Consider the following 21,519-nt stretch of genomic DNA (forward strand, 5'->3'; position numbering starts at 1 on the left):
TTGATAGCTATGTCCAAAACTTCCCGTGATGAATTCCCGCGGATTTACCACATCTTAATCTCCATTAGAGATTTTTTAACTCAGTTATGCAGAACCAAAACTATATTCAATCATAACATTTTTCAAATATTTAGCTTTGTAAAGGTGAAACAATTTAAAAAATGTAATTTTATAATAATTAATGATGAATATTTTGTTTTCTAACAAGATACCTATGTTATGAACCATAATATTTAAGGTCAAACATAACCTGAACCGATCTTTTCTTTAAATTAATGAACTCGAACAGATCCGAACCTACACATTTTAATCGAACCCGAACTTAATCGAACTCTTCAAATATTTCATCGAACTCGAACCGTACATTAAAACAGTCAAAATTGAATAGTATTTTATTATTTTATTTAAAATGCAATAAAATGTAATATTTATTTCTCTGGTTTGATTATCGAACCAAACTATTAGGTATTTGGTTCGGTTCGATTATTTGGAGTTCCCAGTTCGATTTTCGATCCGAACCGAACACCCAGAGTTCGGTTATAACCTTTATAATAACAAGCATAGTTATATATAATTGTACTTCGTTTGCAGTATAAATACGAGTACCTAAACATATTATGATTGGTTGTTTCTAAATTAAGGGAAATTGTTAATGATTTGTAAAAAATAAAAATCACCTCATATAATACTGGTATTTCTGATAATTGTTCTTTATTTTTTAATATGACCCCATCTCTAAAATTTGATTTGAAATTAAGTCTTAAATATTTGGTCTAACTCAGGGTTTTGGCAACTCGAATCATTTTCTATGCGAATCATAGATATTGTTTGTATTTATACCTATCATTCTAATAACGTCTACTGAACACAAAAGTTTTATCAATAATGACCGATTTTAATCTTTTTTGGTGAAAACAGACAATTTATACTCGTTGGTAGGTACTATTATACAAAACTGTTGCGATTGGCGGGTGAGTGATTCCGGAGATTCTCTTTGAGCTTTTGGTTCCCTATTCACCCGGTGCTCTTTGTCGATAAGTGCTATGCCATGTACTGTAGTGAATCCGACCGGCTGAACACACATCACTGACGCGTTGCACATTGGTACGAGCACACTCCGCAGCAGATCGTGTGACGTTATGCCTTGGCCCCGTATTTCCGAACCGATTACTGTTCATCCATTTCGCTATTTGTAATAGGTACTTACCTAATATATGGAGTTATTTCCGGTTCGGTTTGGAATTTTGGCTGTGTGAATAAAAAACCGTTCCCGCGTGCGATTTCGTTGACGGCCGACCGAATACCTCCCATATGGATTATATATTTTAAAAGTTAGTTTGATATAGCAGTAAAAGGCGTGTACTATAGCACAAGTATTTTCATCTGATGGAAAATATTGTAATTATATTGTTACCAACCACATCACGCGTGATGTCGTTATATTTTCTTAACGTCAGTCTAACATTATTTTATTGTAATAGTCACAAAAATAAAGTTGAAATATCTCTGAAATAGTTTTTTTATGGATAAGTATCTATAAAGAATACGTTCTAAGAACAATATCAATGTTTCGAAATCAGTTGACTTTCCTGAAATAATTTACTCGATAACACCGTTTTCCGACCAAAAATTTGCTTTACACAACAATTTTGCGCTAATATAACATTTTCCCGACAGTGTATCAAATACTTTAAAACACAGATTCAAAATAATCTCGTAGTATAAAAGTTATGAAAGTTGGTCTAAAATAAACAGGTATAGGTAAATAGGTACATTTAATTTATTTTAATTCTAAAAGAGCATTTATTGAGTATTTACAATCCATACAATGAGTACAATAACTAAACTTGATCAAAGTACCTTGTTGAATACTTATTATATGATATTATGAATATACTCGAAAGCTTGAATTATTTTACAATAGGTTTGTTAACTAGGCCCCAGTGTATGATGCTATGAGTTTATATGAAACTTGGTTAAAATGGTTTGATTAAAATAATTGGAAATAAATTAAATATTTAAATATAGTGAACACCTCCGAATAACGGACGACATTTAAGCGACTAAGTGTCCAGTATGTAGAGGTTTCACTGCATATAATAATCTAATCTTAAAGCTTATAATAATTATCTCTTAGCTAAACAATTATTTAGAATTTCAAGAAATCGAATAAAAAATTCTTTCTATAAATGTATTAATCATTAAATCGTATAAAAAGAGGCAATTTTTTAGTTTTAACATATCATAGATAACATAGAATGATAATTTTATACGATTGTAATAATGTGTTGGAACCGTTTAAATAGTTAAGTCCATAGTCCAATAAACACTTAATTTTAAATATTGCACATAAGATTTAGTTGTAAACAACATTATTTGTTCATTCTCAAAGGATGAGTTTTCAGCTAAAAAAATTTATCAATCTATCTTAGTCTTAAGAGTAATGATACATTTATGTTTTTGATTGAAGTTGATTAGATACTTGAATATTATTATTACTATAATATTACAAAATATTCTATATTTTTTCTGCATACCTACTCTTTTGATAATTTGACGAAATTCATTAATATTTAGTAATAATGATGTGCTTGATATTGAAATATCGTTGTTCCAATGTATTATTTAAATAAATAAAGTAAAAATATAAATTTAAATAATTATGTTAGTAAATTAAAAGTCAATAACTGATCTTGTTGGGAAATAAATCATAGGGTTTGAAAAATGTATAGTTAGGGAGATTATAAAATGAAAATTAGTTATTGGGTAAACATATCAGTCATATAAAATATATCACCTTTCTTTGCGCATATAAATTTTGATAACATATATTGTATTCAATCACACTGCTTATAAATAGGTACTTCCAATTTGTAATAACGTTAATTTTACGAAATCTAAAGAAAATCTTCTCTTACTACAAATATTATTGTTAAAATGAACGATTATAAGTGTATTTACATTTAAAATAATTACCATGATTCAATATCAACTTGGTAGTTTAAGATGTTTAATGATATTTTATTTTTATATTTCTTACCTACACGTACGTCTTACCTACTCTTTAAAAAAAATAATTGGCTTCACTAAACATGTTCATATTTATTTTAAGCTTTTTTAATCACTGCTTCAAAATATCATTCCATTATAAGTAAATTGTAGTTACTGATTATTGATATGATCAATGATATCATTCTATAAGAAATACGTTAAAAACTTTTAATGATTACAACTCCCTGTAACTAGTTGAAAAAAAAGGTGAAAATATTATTTACTACAACGGAAATATTTCCAATTACCAGAAATATAATTTATTGTAAACCATATTTTAATTAAACAACGGAAACATTTCAGTATTCCTAAGGGTCAATTGACAGCATATGGGGGAGACGGGAGACTTCCCTGCAATGATAAAATGCAATGTCGTTATTTCACAGTCATTTACCGACTCCATCTACCAGCTGTTACTTTCGATTAAACGGAGTTAAACATCGTGATAACTTTATTCTAAAACTGCAGTATTATGATATCAAACTATTACATAAATCCATTGCACCAATGACCAGAACGTATTGGTTATTAACGGCATAGACCTTTATAATTTATACTAATTAAAAGTTGAAAATTGAATGGTTGTTTTCTATACTGTCAATAAGTAAATTAGTAAAAATCGATGCTAGAGAAATTTTAATCTATGTTTTTTGGATAAATAGTCAAAACATGGCAAATAATATTACAGGCAACGTGTACATGGTTAAAATATATAGTATCTATACTTATTAATTTTCTATGAAATAATTCAGAATTCATAACAATTATAAAATAGCTGCAATCGAGTTATTTATAAGCTGCTAATCTTTAATTTTTCAGAAGTTTAACATAAAAGTGAAAAAAAAAATGCGATTCTCAAGTGTACGAAGTAAATAAATTACTTTAAGGCGTTAAAAATAAGCTGTATTGCCTGTATTTTTATTAGAAGTATTAAACTTTAAAATTTACAAATATAAGTATCTCCCTTTAAACAGTTAAAACCGATTAATTTTAGAAAGTACCAATCATTAATCTTGCACGAATAGTTATGAATATTATAAATTATAATATGCATAGAAATAAAAAAGGGAAAAGTTAGTTATTTTTAAAAATATACCTATAATCCGGAAAAATATATTCAAATTTCAACGTTACCTACTAGTTGCTTTTCCATTAATTTGATTAAATGTTATCGTACTCTTAACGTTTTGGATAATATTTAATGAATTTTGTTTGAAAAACTTTCACCTAACATGGCAGGAACTGGTATTTAATTTTCCAAATGTATCTTTTCAAATGTACCAACAACATTTCCAAGATTCACATAGTGATTATTTTTATCATTAAATTTTCGTCAAGAGTATAACCATTGGTAGATTGCTTTTGCCTTCCAAATGCCCTTATTTTAAAACCTATGTATGAATAATAATTTTCAAGAAATCGAAATCTTGGGCTTGTTTTAAACTTATTTCAAAATATTATTTAAAGTTATACTCAATCATTTTGCATCATTTTATCTTACGAAGAAATAACGAATAGTTGATACATCTAAAATACTAATTAAATTAACACGATACGGAAATGTATTTTATATTTATTTACCAATACCGAAAACATTTTAATTTTTGTTTTTTACTTTGCAAGTTCAAAGCACACAGACTACATATAAATTAGACAGCAGGTATACTTATGCATTGCATAAAACACAATAAATCCATGATAATAATCATATAAGTTTTGAAATCAACAATATCTTAATGATTAAAGTTTATGTGTGGTTTTTTTCTTTTAGTCTGTTATCATCTTTAATTTAAAATCCTGATGTCTTCAACAGCATCTTTTCTGATATGAAAATAAATCTCGTTAATCAAAAGCGAAAATATATAGGACCGCTGTTTTACTTAATGTTAAAATAATATAGAAAGAAAAACACTGAAATCCATCATGTTTGATGTATATGACCATTACCTATACGTACACATTATAATAAAACATCATGAAAATAGTTAAATTTTCATATTTATTTTCATTTTTTTTTGATTACAGATAGAAAAGATGGAGAACATATGAAGTTATTATTTGCACATCGTATCATCTATTATTATATTTTATATTTTTTCAAATAATAATATCTTTCAGATCATCAAATGGAGAACAGTAAAATAGCATCCTTTTTTTAAACGTTTTCGTTGAAAAATTAAATGATTCTACTACAAATATCCAATAATATCTATAATAATAAACCATGTATGAGCCTTATACTGCTTTCACCGCCCAAAAAAGTTCGGAACTCCGTTAAAAATCTACAACGTGATCGAAATAATATTGCATTTATTTATTTTCTGTGTCATGTAAAATACGTTACTGCATTTATGCACGAAAAAAAATTGTGTAACCAAATATTAATTCTTGTTTATATCTTTTATATTAAACAAAACCATGCAGGGTTTATAATAATATCATTTGCGTGTAAGTGCAATATTATAAGTTATAGCAATAACTTGAAACTAGAAATTTGAATATGAAAACGAGTAGGTCGGTAATACGTTTGACAAGAAACAAGCTGTTGTAAATGCAAGTATAATGATATTGACATAATACAATATGCTACATATTAAATAGGTATTATATAAGAAAACATATTATACTTAACATTTGTGTAGGGTAGGTGTAAGTGATAAGATGTACATTGTACGTACACAATACTGCTGCTGATGTACATTAGGTATACTGTAATGGATGTGTTAAATTTGAATTCAATAATCATAGTGCCTACTAACTGCCTATACAACAAACGACTCTGAACTATAACGTTCTGCCATCCTATAATATTACAAAGTATATTTTATGATGTAATTGAAATTAATGTTGTTGAATGGCTACTTTTCTCACATGTCCCATGTTTATAAATATATATTTTCAAATAGTTTGTTTTAAAATAAAGTTTAAAAGTATATATATACACACACACATATATATATAATAATAAAAATTCAAAATGTATATTCTAGAAATGCTAATAGTCTTTAGAACAATAATTTTTTTTTTTTAAAGCAAAAAAAATAATTAGGTACATTAAACTTTTAAATTTGAATTAATGTAATTTTAGTTCTTATAATCAAAGATAGAGTGTTTACCGATAAAATAAAGGTATCATTGAACAAAAGCTTCTTTTTAAGATCGAAAAATATATTGTTTGATAAGCAGTTGTTTAATTACTCAAATTAGTTTGTTAATTAACAATTTTTTACCTTTTACAACGGTATATAATACCGCATAAAATATAGTTAAATTGCATTAAACATTTAATGTAATATTAAAGAAATATATATATTTAGGATTTTTTTTTTTTTATTAAGAACTTTCAGTATAACTATTATAGTTCAACAATTACAATATTGATAGAAACAGTGATACAATATACAATAAGTAATAATTGGTAATTAATAATAATGAGCATATGATATAATGATAAATAAGATAATGATGTCAGATAAGAGTAAACAGAACGGAATATTAGTGTATATAGTAACAGAAATAATATTAAATGTAAATATCATAATCGTAATTAATTGTTTGTTATTATAGCGGAAAGAAAAGAATTAATTATGGAGGTTAAATCGGATAGGAATTTTGATAGAGCTAATTTTAAATTAGAGTTTTGCGGATTTATGTTCGGTTTTGAACCCGAAGTAGTAGCCGCATATGATGGGATGGATTGAGAGGGGTCAATGGGAAGGGACTTCGAGGATATGTTTTTTGTAAATGTGATATTATTTTTGGAATTTGAAGACTTTAATTTGTAGCGATTTAGAATGGTTTGATAGAACTGGCACCCCTTGAAGCTGGCCGTATGATTTTCGGAACAGTGGACACATTTAGCTGGGCTGGAGTGATCCTTGGTACAGATTTCTGATTCATGAGCCTCGCCGCATTTAACGCAACGCGATGGATGATTTAGGATTATAGAAGGTAATATAAAACTATTAATAATTTATCAAAATCATTATAAAAACAATATGCAGAAATTATGTGAAATTCAAATTGTGTCACAGAACTATTAGAATTACATCGTCAAATATTGACTTTGTGATGTAATATTTTATAAAATGCTAAATCAATTTAATGGCATCTTGTTTCAAATTTATTGATTTAAAATAAATCAATTGTCATGTTAAACAAACATATAACATTATTACATACCTATTATATTTGAACAAGTTTTTGCTTTATGTCAAAATACTTGTTGAAAATATGTCAACCATAAAAAATCACAAAAATGTTTTTAAATGCTATTTATGTCATATTTATTTATCCTCCATGGTTCAAAATTGTATTAAAAACAACAATTCTTATGTAAAAGCTAGTTGTTAACTGTTCGATAACTTATCCATTCATTTTCTATTACAATAATTTATAAAAGCATAATACTTTTTAAAAAAACCATCTTTATTGACTCATTTCCGTGTTTGATGATGCTTACTAAGAAGTTATCTCGATTCACCAACAAATATAATGTACTGTCCACTTGTCAAAAAAATGTCATTCTAAACAGAAAGGTATATACAGAATATATCAGTATATCACCTAAAATTAAAAACATAACCAGAATTTTTTAAAACGTGAATAAATCATATTTTAATGAAATTTTATTTTATATCTGCTAAAACTATTATGTAAACAAGATATTTATATTATGCAGGTTAGGTACCTATCTCGTTTTAAATAAAAAAATACTACTAGGATTGTCCCCCAAAGAATGTAAATAAGTACAAATAAAACGACAGAACTATGAAGTTTAAATGGTTATTTATTATAATTAATTAATTGTTTAGATTCACATATTAACAATAACGATAGAATGCCAATAACCTTAGTTGTTGTTGCTTTAATAAAAAAAAAAAAAAAAAATAACGATAGAAACTTAAATATAAAACTTGTATTAGATATTTTATATACAATACGAATTTAATTTGCTTTTGGAATTATCCAAATTAATGTCTTTCTATTCTCCCGTGATATTTTAGGTAATTTAAACTTACACTGTGCAAAATTTTAAAAAGGTTAGGTTAGGTTTTTCAATCTTTATTGCAAAAAAAATAGTCACCAGAAATTCAAATTACATTTTTATGAGCGTTTGAAAATTAAATTTTTAGAACATTGGATTTTCACTAAATTTCTCATTTGGCGATTTACTTATTTTAGTGTAACTCAAAAGCAAATGACCGCAGATAATTGAAATTTTCACTAAATATTTATATCGGTATTTTCTATATTTGATACAAAATTCAAATTATTTAGATTTGTTTTGAGCTGTTTCCTGACATTTTAATTTTTCAACTTTTTTAGTTTTTTTTTTCTATAAAATATATCGATAAAAATCTATTTGTTGGGTAGAAAAGCTTGAAAATTTAATTCAAGGATACTAACACATTGTAACAATAGCAGGTGAAAATTTTTAAAAATACATAGGTATGATTTTTTTTATAAGCATTTAAAGTTCAAATTTTGACCAAATACGTAAAAATTACGGCAATGTTCAAATTATCTTAGATAAAAATTCATAAAAGTTTTTCTTTTTAAATCTAAAATTTGAAAATTAAATTCAAGGCTCCTAAAATATTTTTACAATTATAGTTGAAAGAAGTACATAATCACAATTTTTTTTTTACAAGCATTCAAATTTTAACTTTGTCAACATACGTAAAAACCACGAATATTTGCAAATTATTTTAAGCTAGAAAATTCATAAAAATTTTCTTTTTAAATCTATGGTTTGAAAATTTATAATAATCTATAATATATCTTAGACAGATCCTAACCTATTCCGCTCAGAATCGTTTTTCGTATGCAATGATATAATATCATTGGATTCAAATTTAATTCTATCCATTACAGTGACCATCTTGCAACCCACTGTACAGCAGAGAGACATTCACGACTTACCCGCTTTTTTTTTTTGAAATGTCTATAAAAAAATGTAGTTATCCAAAAGTCTTTAAAATTCAATATAAAGTATATTATATGTGTTACTAATTGCTTATTGTAGTAAAAAAATAAAAATAAAAATCGTTAGTCACAATGACGCGGGCTCGCGTAATAGCCGTTTGAATTCAAACAGCCTTTGCGCGGAAATCCGCGCAATTAATTCTCTTTTCAACCGCCAATCGACGACGGATGACACCGACGCGCGATAAGCGCGCCTGGAACGGTCGATCCGCTGAGACTCCGAACCGGTCGAGAGTGAGTTCTCTGACTGACACTGAACGACACACGCTCCTCACCCCCCCCCCCCCATCACTATTTTGATTTTCGTGTTGATCATTTTCTGACGGTTGTATTTTCATCCACCACAATAAAAAAAATCATAATACCGTGAACTGTTTGTGAACTTTTTTCCTCCACCACTTCCTACACTAGTGACACCACTGACCCACGCGGTATCTGTCCATCAGCCACAACAATTTTTGTTGATAAGAATTTAAAGTTCAATTGTTTATGAAACGTGTTAAAATCGGGAAAATTTGCATGGTATTATGAAATTGAAAATTCATAAAATTGTTGTAATTTATACCTAAGGTTGAAAAACCCAACACAAGGTTTTTCATAACTTTTTATTCAAATAACTGTAAAAAAAAACTCCAGAAGTCCAGAGTCAATATATAAAACGTTACGTTTTGTGAGCGTATACGTAAAATTTATATTTAATTTATTTTAGATTCTATGGTTATGGGCACTTTGTCCTATTGTTATTTGTTAATCGATAAGTTACTATTACTTTTTAGTATTTAATTCTTCTAGTCGTCTAAATCGTCAAGTTTTCGGTTAGATTAATATTTTTCTCTATACTAGCTTAATCTATGTTATAAATGTATCAGGGGCGTCATTTCAGTTTTTCTTAGGGTGGGGCAAAATTTTTACCGGCCCTTTGATTATTTAGTTAAAATAATATGTGTATTACAAAGCTCGAAAAAAGAATAACAAAACAAATATTTTTTTTAACTAATGCTATATCTATTAAGCAAGAAGAAAAATAAATAATACAGCTAAAAATAATATACTAGTTCATAATATGATATAATAATTAAATTTAAATAAAATAGCAAAAATTAATATAAGCTTAAGCTTTTAAAGGATATCTACGAGATTTCATGTCTGCAAATAAATCAGTAAAAAACAAGTAAAAAACAAAATAAGTCCCTAGTTACATTGGTAAGCAATTATTTTAATCATATTTTCAAATCATAACTCATTTAAAATATTTAAACTGTAATAACACTGCAGAACACTTGCCTATCAATTGCTGAATAAAATAATACTTTTAATTCATTCACTGAATTATTTAGTGTGTTATTTGAAGTATTCCCTATTGATGATTCAGTAAAGTAGTCGTCTTTGAGCCTTTTATTGAAACATAGTGATCTGCTAGATCTGTGATTTGTAGGAATTCCATTTTTAGTAGCAATTAATTCAGCATTTTTTATTGTATCAACCCAAAATGTATCACTCCGCATTTCATTTAAACTTTGTCTAGTACATTTTATCAGATCAATAGCTGCTGGTAAAATAATACTTGAATTTTAAAGTTCTGTAGAAGTACAATGTATCTAATCGATAACAGACTATTCACAAATCACAATATTATCATAACAGAGTGTTATCAAAACTAAATACCAATAAATCATAATCACGGTTGGAGGTATCTAGTATCTACTCCGTAATCTTAACACAGATTTTTAAACTAACGTTAGGCGAAAAACGTTTACAATTTCATAACTTAATAACTTAAATATGTTTCTAAATTGCTTAAAAATGTGGTGTCGGGTTACGTGTTCGAAAATGATATGTTCGAATAAAATGTGTTCGAAAAGGCATATGTTCGGATGAATTTTTGTTCGAATGAATTTTTGTTTGAAAACTTTGTATTTATTATTTTGAAATTATAGATATTAAGATATCTATTATCTATAGTATATTCCAACTATTATACCGTTAACCAGGGAAAGACGGTTATTTAAGACAATTTAACAATTAACATTATTTACGCACCGAATTGCGTACAATTTAAACTTTTAACTTGAATATACTCGTATATACATTTGTTTATTTTATTTGACGATATACATAGACCTATACATTTAATAATTTTTTTCACTACATAAATAATAAATAAATAAATAAATAATATTTTAATATAATATGCTTGTTTTTACCTATATATTTAATAATTTTTTTCAGTTTATAAATAATATTTTAATATAATATGCTTGTTATTAAGACTGAGTTTAACTATTCGAACAAAAATTCATCCGAACATATGCTTTTTCGAACACATTTCATTCGAACACATTTTATTCGAACATATCATTTTCAAACACATAACCCCTTATCTAAAAATGTAGCGTTCTACGATTATGAGATTAGGGCGAGTGGTCCACTATGAGTAAGGCTCTATAAATATTTTTATATAGCTCTACTATGAGCGAAGCCACCATTCCAGCGGCCCTGTGCCCCTATCATACCAAAAATTTGACCGGCCCGCAAAAAATCAAGGGTGGGGCAATTGCCCCCGCCTGCCCCCCCCCCAAATGACGCCACTGAAATGTATGATATAAGATATTATGATAACTACATGCAACACTTACGGAAAAAATGTATTAACTTTGCCGTATGGGAATATGCAAGTCGTCCGAAACTTAAAATTTAATTATTTGTATAAAAAAAAAAATATACATATCATAATTTAATTAAATATATATTTAATACAATATATTCTAGACTGACAAACCATCTTCTGTCCTACTCGCCATCTCTACTATACAGCAGTGCGATATAATCACTTGCACACTATTTTTTTTAATGTTACAACAAAAACCAAAATTGATTTTGCATAAAATTTACGTTATTCCTTAATTTTTTGTTTATTTTTCCAATCACTTTTGAAAAATGTTTATAATATTTTACTCTTAAAACCCACGAAATGACAATTAGATTCACATGCCTATCAGAAAAGATACTGTTGAAGAAAATCGAAGCATTTTTACTGTCCAAAAGGTGATAATGACAGACGCAACAAATACACGCATCATTATAAAATCAATGCATTCATTGCTCCACAACACATAATCTATAATAATAAATTTGAAATTGTGGAAGAATTAAAATAAATAAGAATACAATTATTATTCAAAATAAAATAATATGTATTTTTGTGTTTACAATGTTTCGAACAAATAGTAGGCATTTTTCATACATTTTGCATTATTGAACATTCGTTAAATCAAATAAAAAAAATTCAGATCATATTGTTAATTTTGTAAACACTGACGTTGACATTGATTGATTTTTTAGTTCATATAAAATAAATATTTACTACAGTTTTTGAGTATAAATAAGGGGTACTAACAAATCTAGAATCAATTTTCAGTTCGTCTTGTTGGAAACCGGTCAAAGGCAACTAACAGGTAAGCTTTTGTTAATATACAATTAAACTTTATTACAATTATTATATAGGAATACATATTTATACCTAAACAAAATATGAATATTATTTTATTTATTATATGTAAAATATTTATATACAAAAGAACACTGCATTAGAAAAAACCAAAATAATTGTTTAGTACTTAAATAGTTTTTTTTTTTTTTATCAAAGTAATAATATATATCAGTTATCTGAGATAGTTGTTGTAGTTTGTTATGCATAATAATTGATGTTATCTACTTATTTAGATACAATTAATGTATTATTCGACTGTTTCTCAAAACATAATAAACCACAGTCCTAATTGTTTGAATACTCAATTATAAATATAAAAAAAAATTTACTTTTACTTTAATTTTAATAATTGTTTATATCGATCATTGTTAGGTTAAAATAAATTATTTAAATTTAAAACACTATTTTTTTTATATATTGTTAATATTATGATAGGCTTGGAAACTTAAAAGAACCAATTTGTATTAAATTATAACTTATAACACGAGTAATCAAGATAATATTTGTATGAAGTATCAAAACCAATTGAGCTTTTAATAATGTCGTTATCATTATTATTAAAATTATTTAAATGATAAAAAATTTTAAAAATTAATAATGCTGAAAGTGATTAATATTTCAATAAAATCTGCACTATGATTTACCAATCAATAGTGATAAATTTAAATAAAATTACTAATAAGAACAAATAAATACAAATAAGAACTATTTATTTGTAAAACTGTATGGATTGAAACAAAATATCAACAATAAAATGGTTTAATTAAAGTATCAATTCTAAAAATAATAATCATTATAACATTACAGAATTCATTATACTATGAATAATAATGAAACCTTTACTTAATTGAGTTTATTGTGTACTGTTTTAAAATATTAGGACAGATAAACAAACTCGTATAATAATGGTACAGAAAAAAAAAACAATATACACTTTTTTATTACTAATATTATGTTTACATTATTAGGATGAGGGCTGTACTGATTCTTTGCGTCATTATTGGTGCTGCTGTGGCATGTCCATTAAAAAAAAAGAGTTGTGCTCACAGTTTGCCTAAATTTTGCCCCCCAAAATGGAATATTAAAAAATTTGATTCGCAATACGTAAGTATGAAAAAAATGTATATAACTTTTTTCTATGATGAAATAATAATAATACATGTAGAGAAAACATACAATTATATATTAAATTCCAAAATAGTATTCAATAACTAATAATAATACTTCAGCCATTTTCTTCATGGCATCATTAATAAATGATACAATTATGAAAACTTAATGATAAAAAAATATGTCAACATAATGTTTAAATGTTTAGTAAAAAAATGAATACATAGATGTAATTGAATATTTATAAAAAAGGTTTCGAAGAAACAAAAATCATTAGTAAAATTCATAAAACGTATTATAATATTGTTAATATACAAAATATATTTTGCGTCCAGGCAACAATAGCATTCCAAGGAAAATGGTATCTACAACTTGCAACACCAACATACATGGAAGGACAAAACCCATTAAAAACCGGGCTCTTCTGTATGTAAATTATTAATATTGAACATTTATTAAAAATATTGAAATTTTAATATCAATCCTTATATAACAGGTAACAGTTTTCCTTGTACCGACAATCAATTGGAATTCAAGGATACAACACCATGTGACGATAAAGATTACAACATTGAATTCGAAATGACTGATATATCATACAATCTCTAGTGAGTATTAACTACATAGAAAATTTAAAAAAAATAAAATAAAAAGATTAAAACCAGAATGTTGTCAATTTAACAAATAAAATCATCAGAGAATAACACACACTATAGGTACTGCCAATATGTTAAATTATCTAATGAATTGAACGAAATTAATAATGAAAAATATCAAATTGTATTACAAGTTAGACCAGTTTTGTGGACATGGTGATTTTTTGGATGTTTAACTCCCTTTCACATGTTAGCATTATTCTTCTTATAAATGTAATGTTTAATTTATTTGAACACAAAAATAGTATTAAATTTAGTTTAATTTATATTTACCCCCTCCCCTCACACACAACCGATTTCATAATCCAGGCAACGCCACTAAGTTGGAATTTTTTTTTATAATTTACAATTTGTTGAATAGTGATAAAAGTATTACAGTGAAACCTCCTTTAACGGACACCTATCAATAGCGGACACCTCCAAATAGCGGACGACATTTAAGCGACCGAGAGTGTCCGGTATTTAGAGGTTTCACTGTATAAGATCCCTACTATACATTTTTATTTTTATTTTATTTGTGATTTAAAAAAGATTAAATGTATTCAACATTTTTTACGTACATAGTTATACTTAGTTATTTATAATAATAAGTTTTTTATCATCAGTACCCAGACTACAGAAATCCAAAAAGCATTATTGAGTCCAGCATACGGAAATTCCAGTCCATATGCAATCTTTAACGTCGGTAGTCAAAAATATTGTAAGTATATTAAAGTTTTTACATATTTATCATAATACATTGAGCAATTTTTTTTTAGATTTAAACAAATTAATTTGTTACTGTACCACGTACAGTAATCCAATTACACAGTAATTGATTAAGTAAAATATATTTTCAGATACAAACACAATTATCGAAAAAAATCCATTTAATGACAATGAATTAATCAGGCATAAGATCGGCCAGGGTATCTGTAAGTTCATATAATACAACTAATTATAATACCTTTTGATATCACACATTCATATTTATATCAGGTGAGATAGAATACACAATCGCTGTAATCGGGGCTGATGACTGTTGGAAAGAGTATATGGTGTTAGCTGTTATCAACCAGTATGACAACTTCTTTGGCGGTAATAATTTTAATAAACGTAATTCAACTACTTCAAAATGAAATACAATTATAAAAATAAATTTCAGGAAGTCCTTATATCCTTTGGGTAGTAACGAGAGATGCTAACCCTGATTGGAGTACTTATGATAAAGCATACAAAGACATTGAGAAAAGTGGTCTTAGCTGTAACTTTTTGGTAAGTGTTGATCATTCGATAGAATCAACACCAATTCCTTCACTGACAGTACCTTCAAAAACACCAACTTCACCTGATGCTGTCAATGGCGTAATTGAAAAATCCATCTCTTCGAAAACAGAAACAAAATCAGTTGTTAGCGACACCGGTCGTTCTTCAACAATCACTTCAACAACAACGACATCCACTGTGATAATCCAGAAAAGTACAGAATTCACTAGCCAGTATGAATACGAACCATATGACTTATGCCCGAATTACCAAATCTTAAAGGGCCTGGATGACCAAACAGTAATAATAAATGTTTAAATATTATAAAATATCCTGCATGTTAACGAGTATCTATTTGGTTTGTTCATGTTGCAATGGACGATTTAAACTTGTATTGATTTAAAATAATTAATTTCCAAAATAAATATGAATAATAGCATTTATTGTTTTCAGCTTAGTAAAGCATTTTCTGGAAAATATTACCTGCACCAAGCTTCACCTTGTTCGTTTTACAATACTCCCAAGTCAAGATTTGGCCTTTTAAGTAAGTTCCTATAAGGCTACAACGATAGCTTATACATTGTTAACTTTTTGTGATGTTCATTTGCTACTGAATAAATTAATATTTAATATACAATTTTTTTTAGATACTGCATTCCCTGCTGGTTCATTAGAAATCTTTTTTGAGGATTTATCATCGAATAAATGGGATTATAATTCTCATCATATGGTGATGGAACGTGGTTACAATATGAGGTAAACTTTGAGGTTATGTTTTTTTTATTTTACAATGCAATAATAAATTATTCTTATATTATTTTAGGACCGGTGAAGTGCTATTAACGAAGAGCTATATTTCTTCAGTTTTTCCTGAAGGCCATCCCCATTCTCAATCCTTGTTCGCAATTCATACTGAAGGATATTGTAAGATTTACAATTCTCCATTTATGTGAACTCAATAATACAAATTGTTCTTTAAATTATGATTTTATTACTTATAGATGAACAAGATGTTGAGGAAATTAGTCCTTTAAGTATCGATGGAATGATATGCAAATCACCCTCAGATTTATGTAATTATGTTTAATTTTTAAATGAGTGAAATATTTTAATTGAACTTATGTTGTACCTATATGTTAATAATTTATAATTTATATACTAAAATTTAGACAAAAAACAAATCATAGCAGCCATTATTGGATACAAAGAGAATGAATATTTAATTATCAGTATTTTAAACCAGTACAAGAACCCGTTCTTTAGTTAGTATTTATACAATCAATAATACTTATATTAAAGATTAAAATATTTTTTAGGCTCTCCTTGCTTTATACGTATGTATTGTTTTAACTTTTCAGCAAAAAAACAAGTACCACTAGTCTATGTTTTTACTAGAGAAAAAAATCCATCTAAGACTACATTGAATCGTTTTACACAAGATATCTTGCGTGCCGGACTTAACCCAAATATTTTTATCAAAATTGATCAAACGAAACCAATTAACGATAAATTTACGTTTAATAAAAAGGATTATGAGTTAAAGACGACCAACTTTTCTGTGACTAAGAGTATAGTTTCCACACGTGGACTCAACATAGAAAAAGATTCCCCTATAATTGCTCTTCCATCAATATGTCCAAAAGACTGGAAAGTTAAAACTTTTAAAAGTCAATTAGTAAGTATTTAAGCTTAAAATCTTAATTTGTATATCAACTATTTTTTAAACAATGTATAAGTTGCAAATTACTTTAACACTATTTGAATTATTTATAGATATTTCAAATATTTAGTTTTTTTCTATGAACATCCATAAAACTTTTTCACCAAATGAAATAGTTAGAAATGTTCTTACAAGGTTCCTTATTAGTTTTTTATATTTCAGATCAAAAATATAAAAATACATATTGACGATTTATTTTTAAGCATTTTAAGTACAAATTTTGACAAAATTCAATAATCCTAAAAAGTACAAATATTTAAGTTATTTTTTTAAATTCATAATTATTTTTTGTGGTTATTTTAAACATTAATGAATTCTATTATATCCTACATTACTTACACTACGAAATTTTCAAAACAAGTTAGTTAACTGTGTGATATTGCTTATAATTTTACCGTATCAGTTATGTATAAAAAAAATTTCAAAATAATTAACATAAATACATACATATTATAATAACTATTCAAAATCTTTTTTTCGAATATCAAATGATTTACAATTGCCTATTCAATTACAATGTACACGATTATTACTATTGGGTAATGAGTAAAACTGTTACGGACTTTCCCCTATTTAAAAATAATGTTGTAATTATTATTTGTGAACTTCTATTGTTCTATCTCACTACCGATATTAATAAGTATAGATGATTAGGTCTCTACTAACAGCATTGGACACCTAACTCTCTCTCTCTCTATGATCTGTCCATTTAATTATTGGATTATGTTAAAATATTTTATTATTCTCTTATACAGTAGTTAATTAAGGTATTTAATATTTATAGGCTACCATTGCATTCCAAGGAAAATGGAATCTACAAATGACTACTCCAGTTTATATAAATGGAAACAACCCATTACAAACTGGGCTGTTCTGTATGTAATATTTTAATATTAAACACTTATTAAAAATATTGAAATTTTAATTTCAAGCCTTATATAACAGGTAACAGTTTTCCTTGTACCAACAATCAGTTGGTATTCAAGGATACAACGCCATGTGACGATACAGATTACAACATTGAATTCGAAATGACTGATATATCATACAATCTTTAGTGAGTATTAACAACATAAAAAATTTAAATAAAAAGGTTAAAACCAGAATGTTGTCAATTTAACAAATAAAATCATCAGAGAATAACACACACCATACTGCCAATATGTTAAATTATCTAATGAATTGAATGAAATTAATAATGAAAAATATCAAATTGTATTACAAGTTAGACCAGATTTGTGGACATGGTGATGTTTTGGATGTTTAACTCCCCTTCACCTATTAGCATTATTCTTCTTATAATTAATGTAATGTTTAATTCATTTGAACACAAAAGTGGTAATAAATTTAGTTTAATTTATTTTTACTCCCTCCCCTCACACACAACCGATTTCATAATACAGGCAACGCCTCTTAGTTGGAAATTTTTTTTATAATTTACAATTTGTTGAATAATGATAAAAGTATTAAAAGATTCCCACTATACATTTTTATTTTTATTTAAAAGTTAAAACACTATACAGCCTATAATAATGTGATTTAAAAAAGATTAAATGTATTCAACATATTTTACGAACATAGTTATACTTAGTTATTTATAATAATAAGTTTTTTATCATCAGTACCCAGACTACAGAAATCCAAAAAGCATTATTGAGTCCAGCATACGGAAATTCCAGTAAATATGCAATCTTTAACGTCGGTAGTCAAAAATATTGTAAGTATATTAAAGTTATTACATATTTATCATAATGCTTTGAGCAATTTTTTTATAGATTTAAACAAAGTAATTTGTTACTGTACCACGAACAATAATCCAATTACACAGTAATTGATTCAGTAAAATATATTTTCAGATACAAAACCAATTATCGAAAAAAATCCATTTAATGACAATGATTTGATCAGGCATAAGATCGGCCAGGGTATCTGTAAGTTCATATAATACAACTAATTATAACACTTCTGATATCGCACATTCATATATTTATATCAGGTGAGAGAGAATACACAATCGCTGTAATCGGGGCTGATGACTGTTGGAAAGAGTATATGGTGTTAGCTGTTATCAACCAGTATGACAACTTCTTTGGTGGTAATAATTTTAATAAACGTAATTCAACTACTTCAAAATGAAATACAATTATAAAAATAAATTTCAGGAAGTCCTTATATCCTTTGGGTAGTAACGAGGGATGTTAAACCTGATTGGAGTATTTATGATAAAGCATACAAAGACATTGAGAAAAGTGGTCTTAGCTGTAACTTCTTGGTAAGTGTTGATCATTCGATAGAATCAACACCAATTCCTTCACTGACAGTACCTTCAAAAACACCAACTTCACCTGATGCTGTCAATGGCGTAATTGAAAAATCCATCTCTTCGAAAACAGAAACAAAATCAGTTGTTAGCGACACCGGTCGTTCTTCAACAATCACTTCAACAACAACGAAATCCACTGTGATAATCGAGAAAAGTACAGAATTCTCTAGCCAATATGATGTCGAACCATATGACTTATTCCCGAAAATCAAAATCTTAAAGGGCCTGGATGACCAAACAGTAATAATAAATGTTTAAATATTATAAAATATTCTGCATGTTAACCAGTATCTATTTGGTTTGTTCATGTTGCAATGGACGATTTAAACTTGTATTGATTTAAAATAATTAATTTCCAAATTGAATATGAATAATAGCACTTATTGTTTTCAGCTTAGTAAAGCAATTTCTGGAAAATATTACCTGCACCAAGCTTCACCTTGTTCGTTTTACAATACTCCCAAGTCAAGATTTGGCCTTTTAAGTAAGTTCCTATAAGGCTATAAAGATAGCTAATATATTGTTAACTTTTTGTGATGATCATTTGCTACTGAATAAATTAATATTTAATATACAATTTTTTTTAGATACTGCATTCCCTGCTGGTTCATTAGAAATCTTTTTTGAGGATTTATCATCGAATAAATGGGATCATAATTCTCATTATATGGTGACGGAACGTGGTTACAATATGAGGTAAACTTTGAAGTTATGTTTTTTTTATTTTACAATGCAATAATAAATTATTCTTATATTATTATAGGACCGGTGAAGTGCTATTAACGAAGAGCTATATTTCTTCAGTTTTTCCTGAAGGCCATCCCCATTCTCAATCCTTGTTCGCATTTTATAGTGAAGGATATTGTAAGATCTACAATTCTCCATTTATGTGAACTCAATAATACAAATTGTTCTTTAAATTATGATTTTATTACTTATAGATGAACAAGATGTTGAGGAAATCAGTCCTTTAAGTATCGATGGAATGATATGCAAATCACCCTCAGATTTATGTAATTATTTTTAATTTTTAAATGAGTGAAATATTTTAATTGAACTTATGCTGTAACTGTATGTTAATAATTTATAATTTATGTACTAAAATTTAGACAAAAAACAAATCATAACATCTATTATCGGATACAAAGAGAATGAATATTTAATTATCAGTATTTTAAACCAGTACAAGAACCCGTTCATAAGTTAGTACTCACATGACACATAATTATATGTGGACAGTTTTGTATTAAGGAGTATTTTGATTTACACAGGTTCAGATGATGAACATCAAGTCTATGTTTTCACAAGACAGATATCGCCAAGCCTGGATACTCTGAAATCTATTACTCAACAATTATTGAATTGTGGTTTTAATCCAAATCACTTGTTCCATATAGATCATTCTTATATTATAGACGAAGATTACGTATTTGATAAATTAAGTTTTGAATCGCAAACTTCCTATTGGAGTAGTAGCACGAGTAGTTTAACCACTACTATTAAATCGTCGAGTAAGTCAGTTAGCATTAATTGTGATTAATTCATTTATAATAAGTCAATACAATCTGTCATTACAGTCAATTTAATTAATAAATATAAATATCTTGCATTATTTTTTTGTATTTCATTTTATTGCTTATCCTTGCCGTCCCCTATGTGAATATAAAGTATTAGGTACAATATTATCTATGTATGTTTTTTGATGTCATATTCGTTTTAATATTTAGTATTTAAAGTGGTTACCTACTACTTATTAGAGGTAGACTCATTGATAGAAACTTTAAAAATGTCAGTGTTTTCATTCTTAGTATCGATGAGCGATGTATGTATCGATTTTATAACATATATTTTGTATAGTGTTAAATAGCAGAAATAATGATTCGATACCCAAATTTGTATAGCTTAAGAGGTCAAAATATAAAATTTTCAGTATTTT

The 21,519-nt window shown here is 27.0% G+C and overlaps 2 protein-coding genes across 3 annotated transcripts in view; one reads left to right on the forward strand and one right to left on the reverse strand.

Annotated features, from left to right (window-relative positions):
* LOC107161411 (uncharacterized) overlaps positions 1–21,519 on the reverse strand; it is a 256,312-nt gene that overhangs the window by 164,840 nt on the left and 69,953 nt on the right. The window lies entirely within an intron of this gene.
* On the forward strand, positions 12,364–21,195 carry LOC107161412 (uncharacterized). Its single transcript, XM_089219382.1, has 26 exons — positions 12,364–12,494; positions 13,498–13,633; positions 13,975–14,065; positions 14,136–14,247; positions 14,901–14,995; positions 15,135–15,209; positions 15,274–15,372; positions 15,440–15,840; positions 15,994–16,084; positions 16,188–16,296; positions 16,364–16,464; positions 16,542–16,613; positions 16,710–16,802; positions 16,899–17,215; positions 18,045–18,135; positions 18,206–18,317; positions 18,883–18,977; positions 19,117–19,191; positions 19,257–19,355; positions 19,423–19,823; positions 19,977–20,067; positions 20,171–20,279; positions 20,347–20,447; positions 20,525–20,596; positions 20,693–20,785; positions 20,855–21,195. The coding sequence occupies exons 2-26, from the start codon at positions 13,499–13,501 to the stop codon at positions 21,121–21,123; spliced, it is 3,399 nt and encodes a 1,132-aa protein (XP_089075508.1). The 5' UTR covers positions 12,364–12,494; position 13,498; the 3' UTR covers positions 21,124–21,195.

The sequence above is a fragment of the Diuraphis noxia genome, unplaced genomic scaffold (genome assembly GCF_037042655.1).
Source record: "Diuraphis noxia isolate RWA-SAM2 unplaced genomic scaffold, SU_Dnox_SAM2 contig0002, whole genome shotgun sequence".
Taxonomy (NCBI): Eukaryota; Metazoa; Arthropoda; class Insecta; order Hemiptera; family Aphididae; genus Diuraphis; species Diuraphis noxia.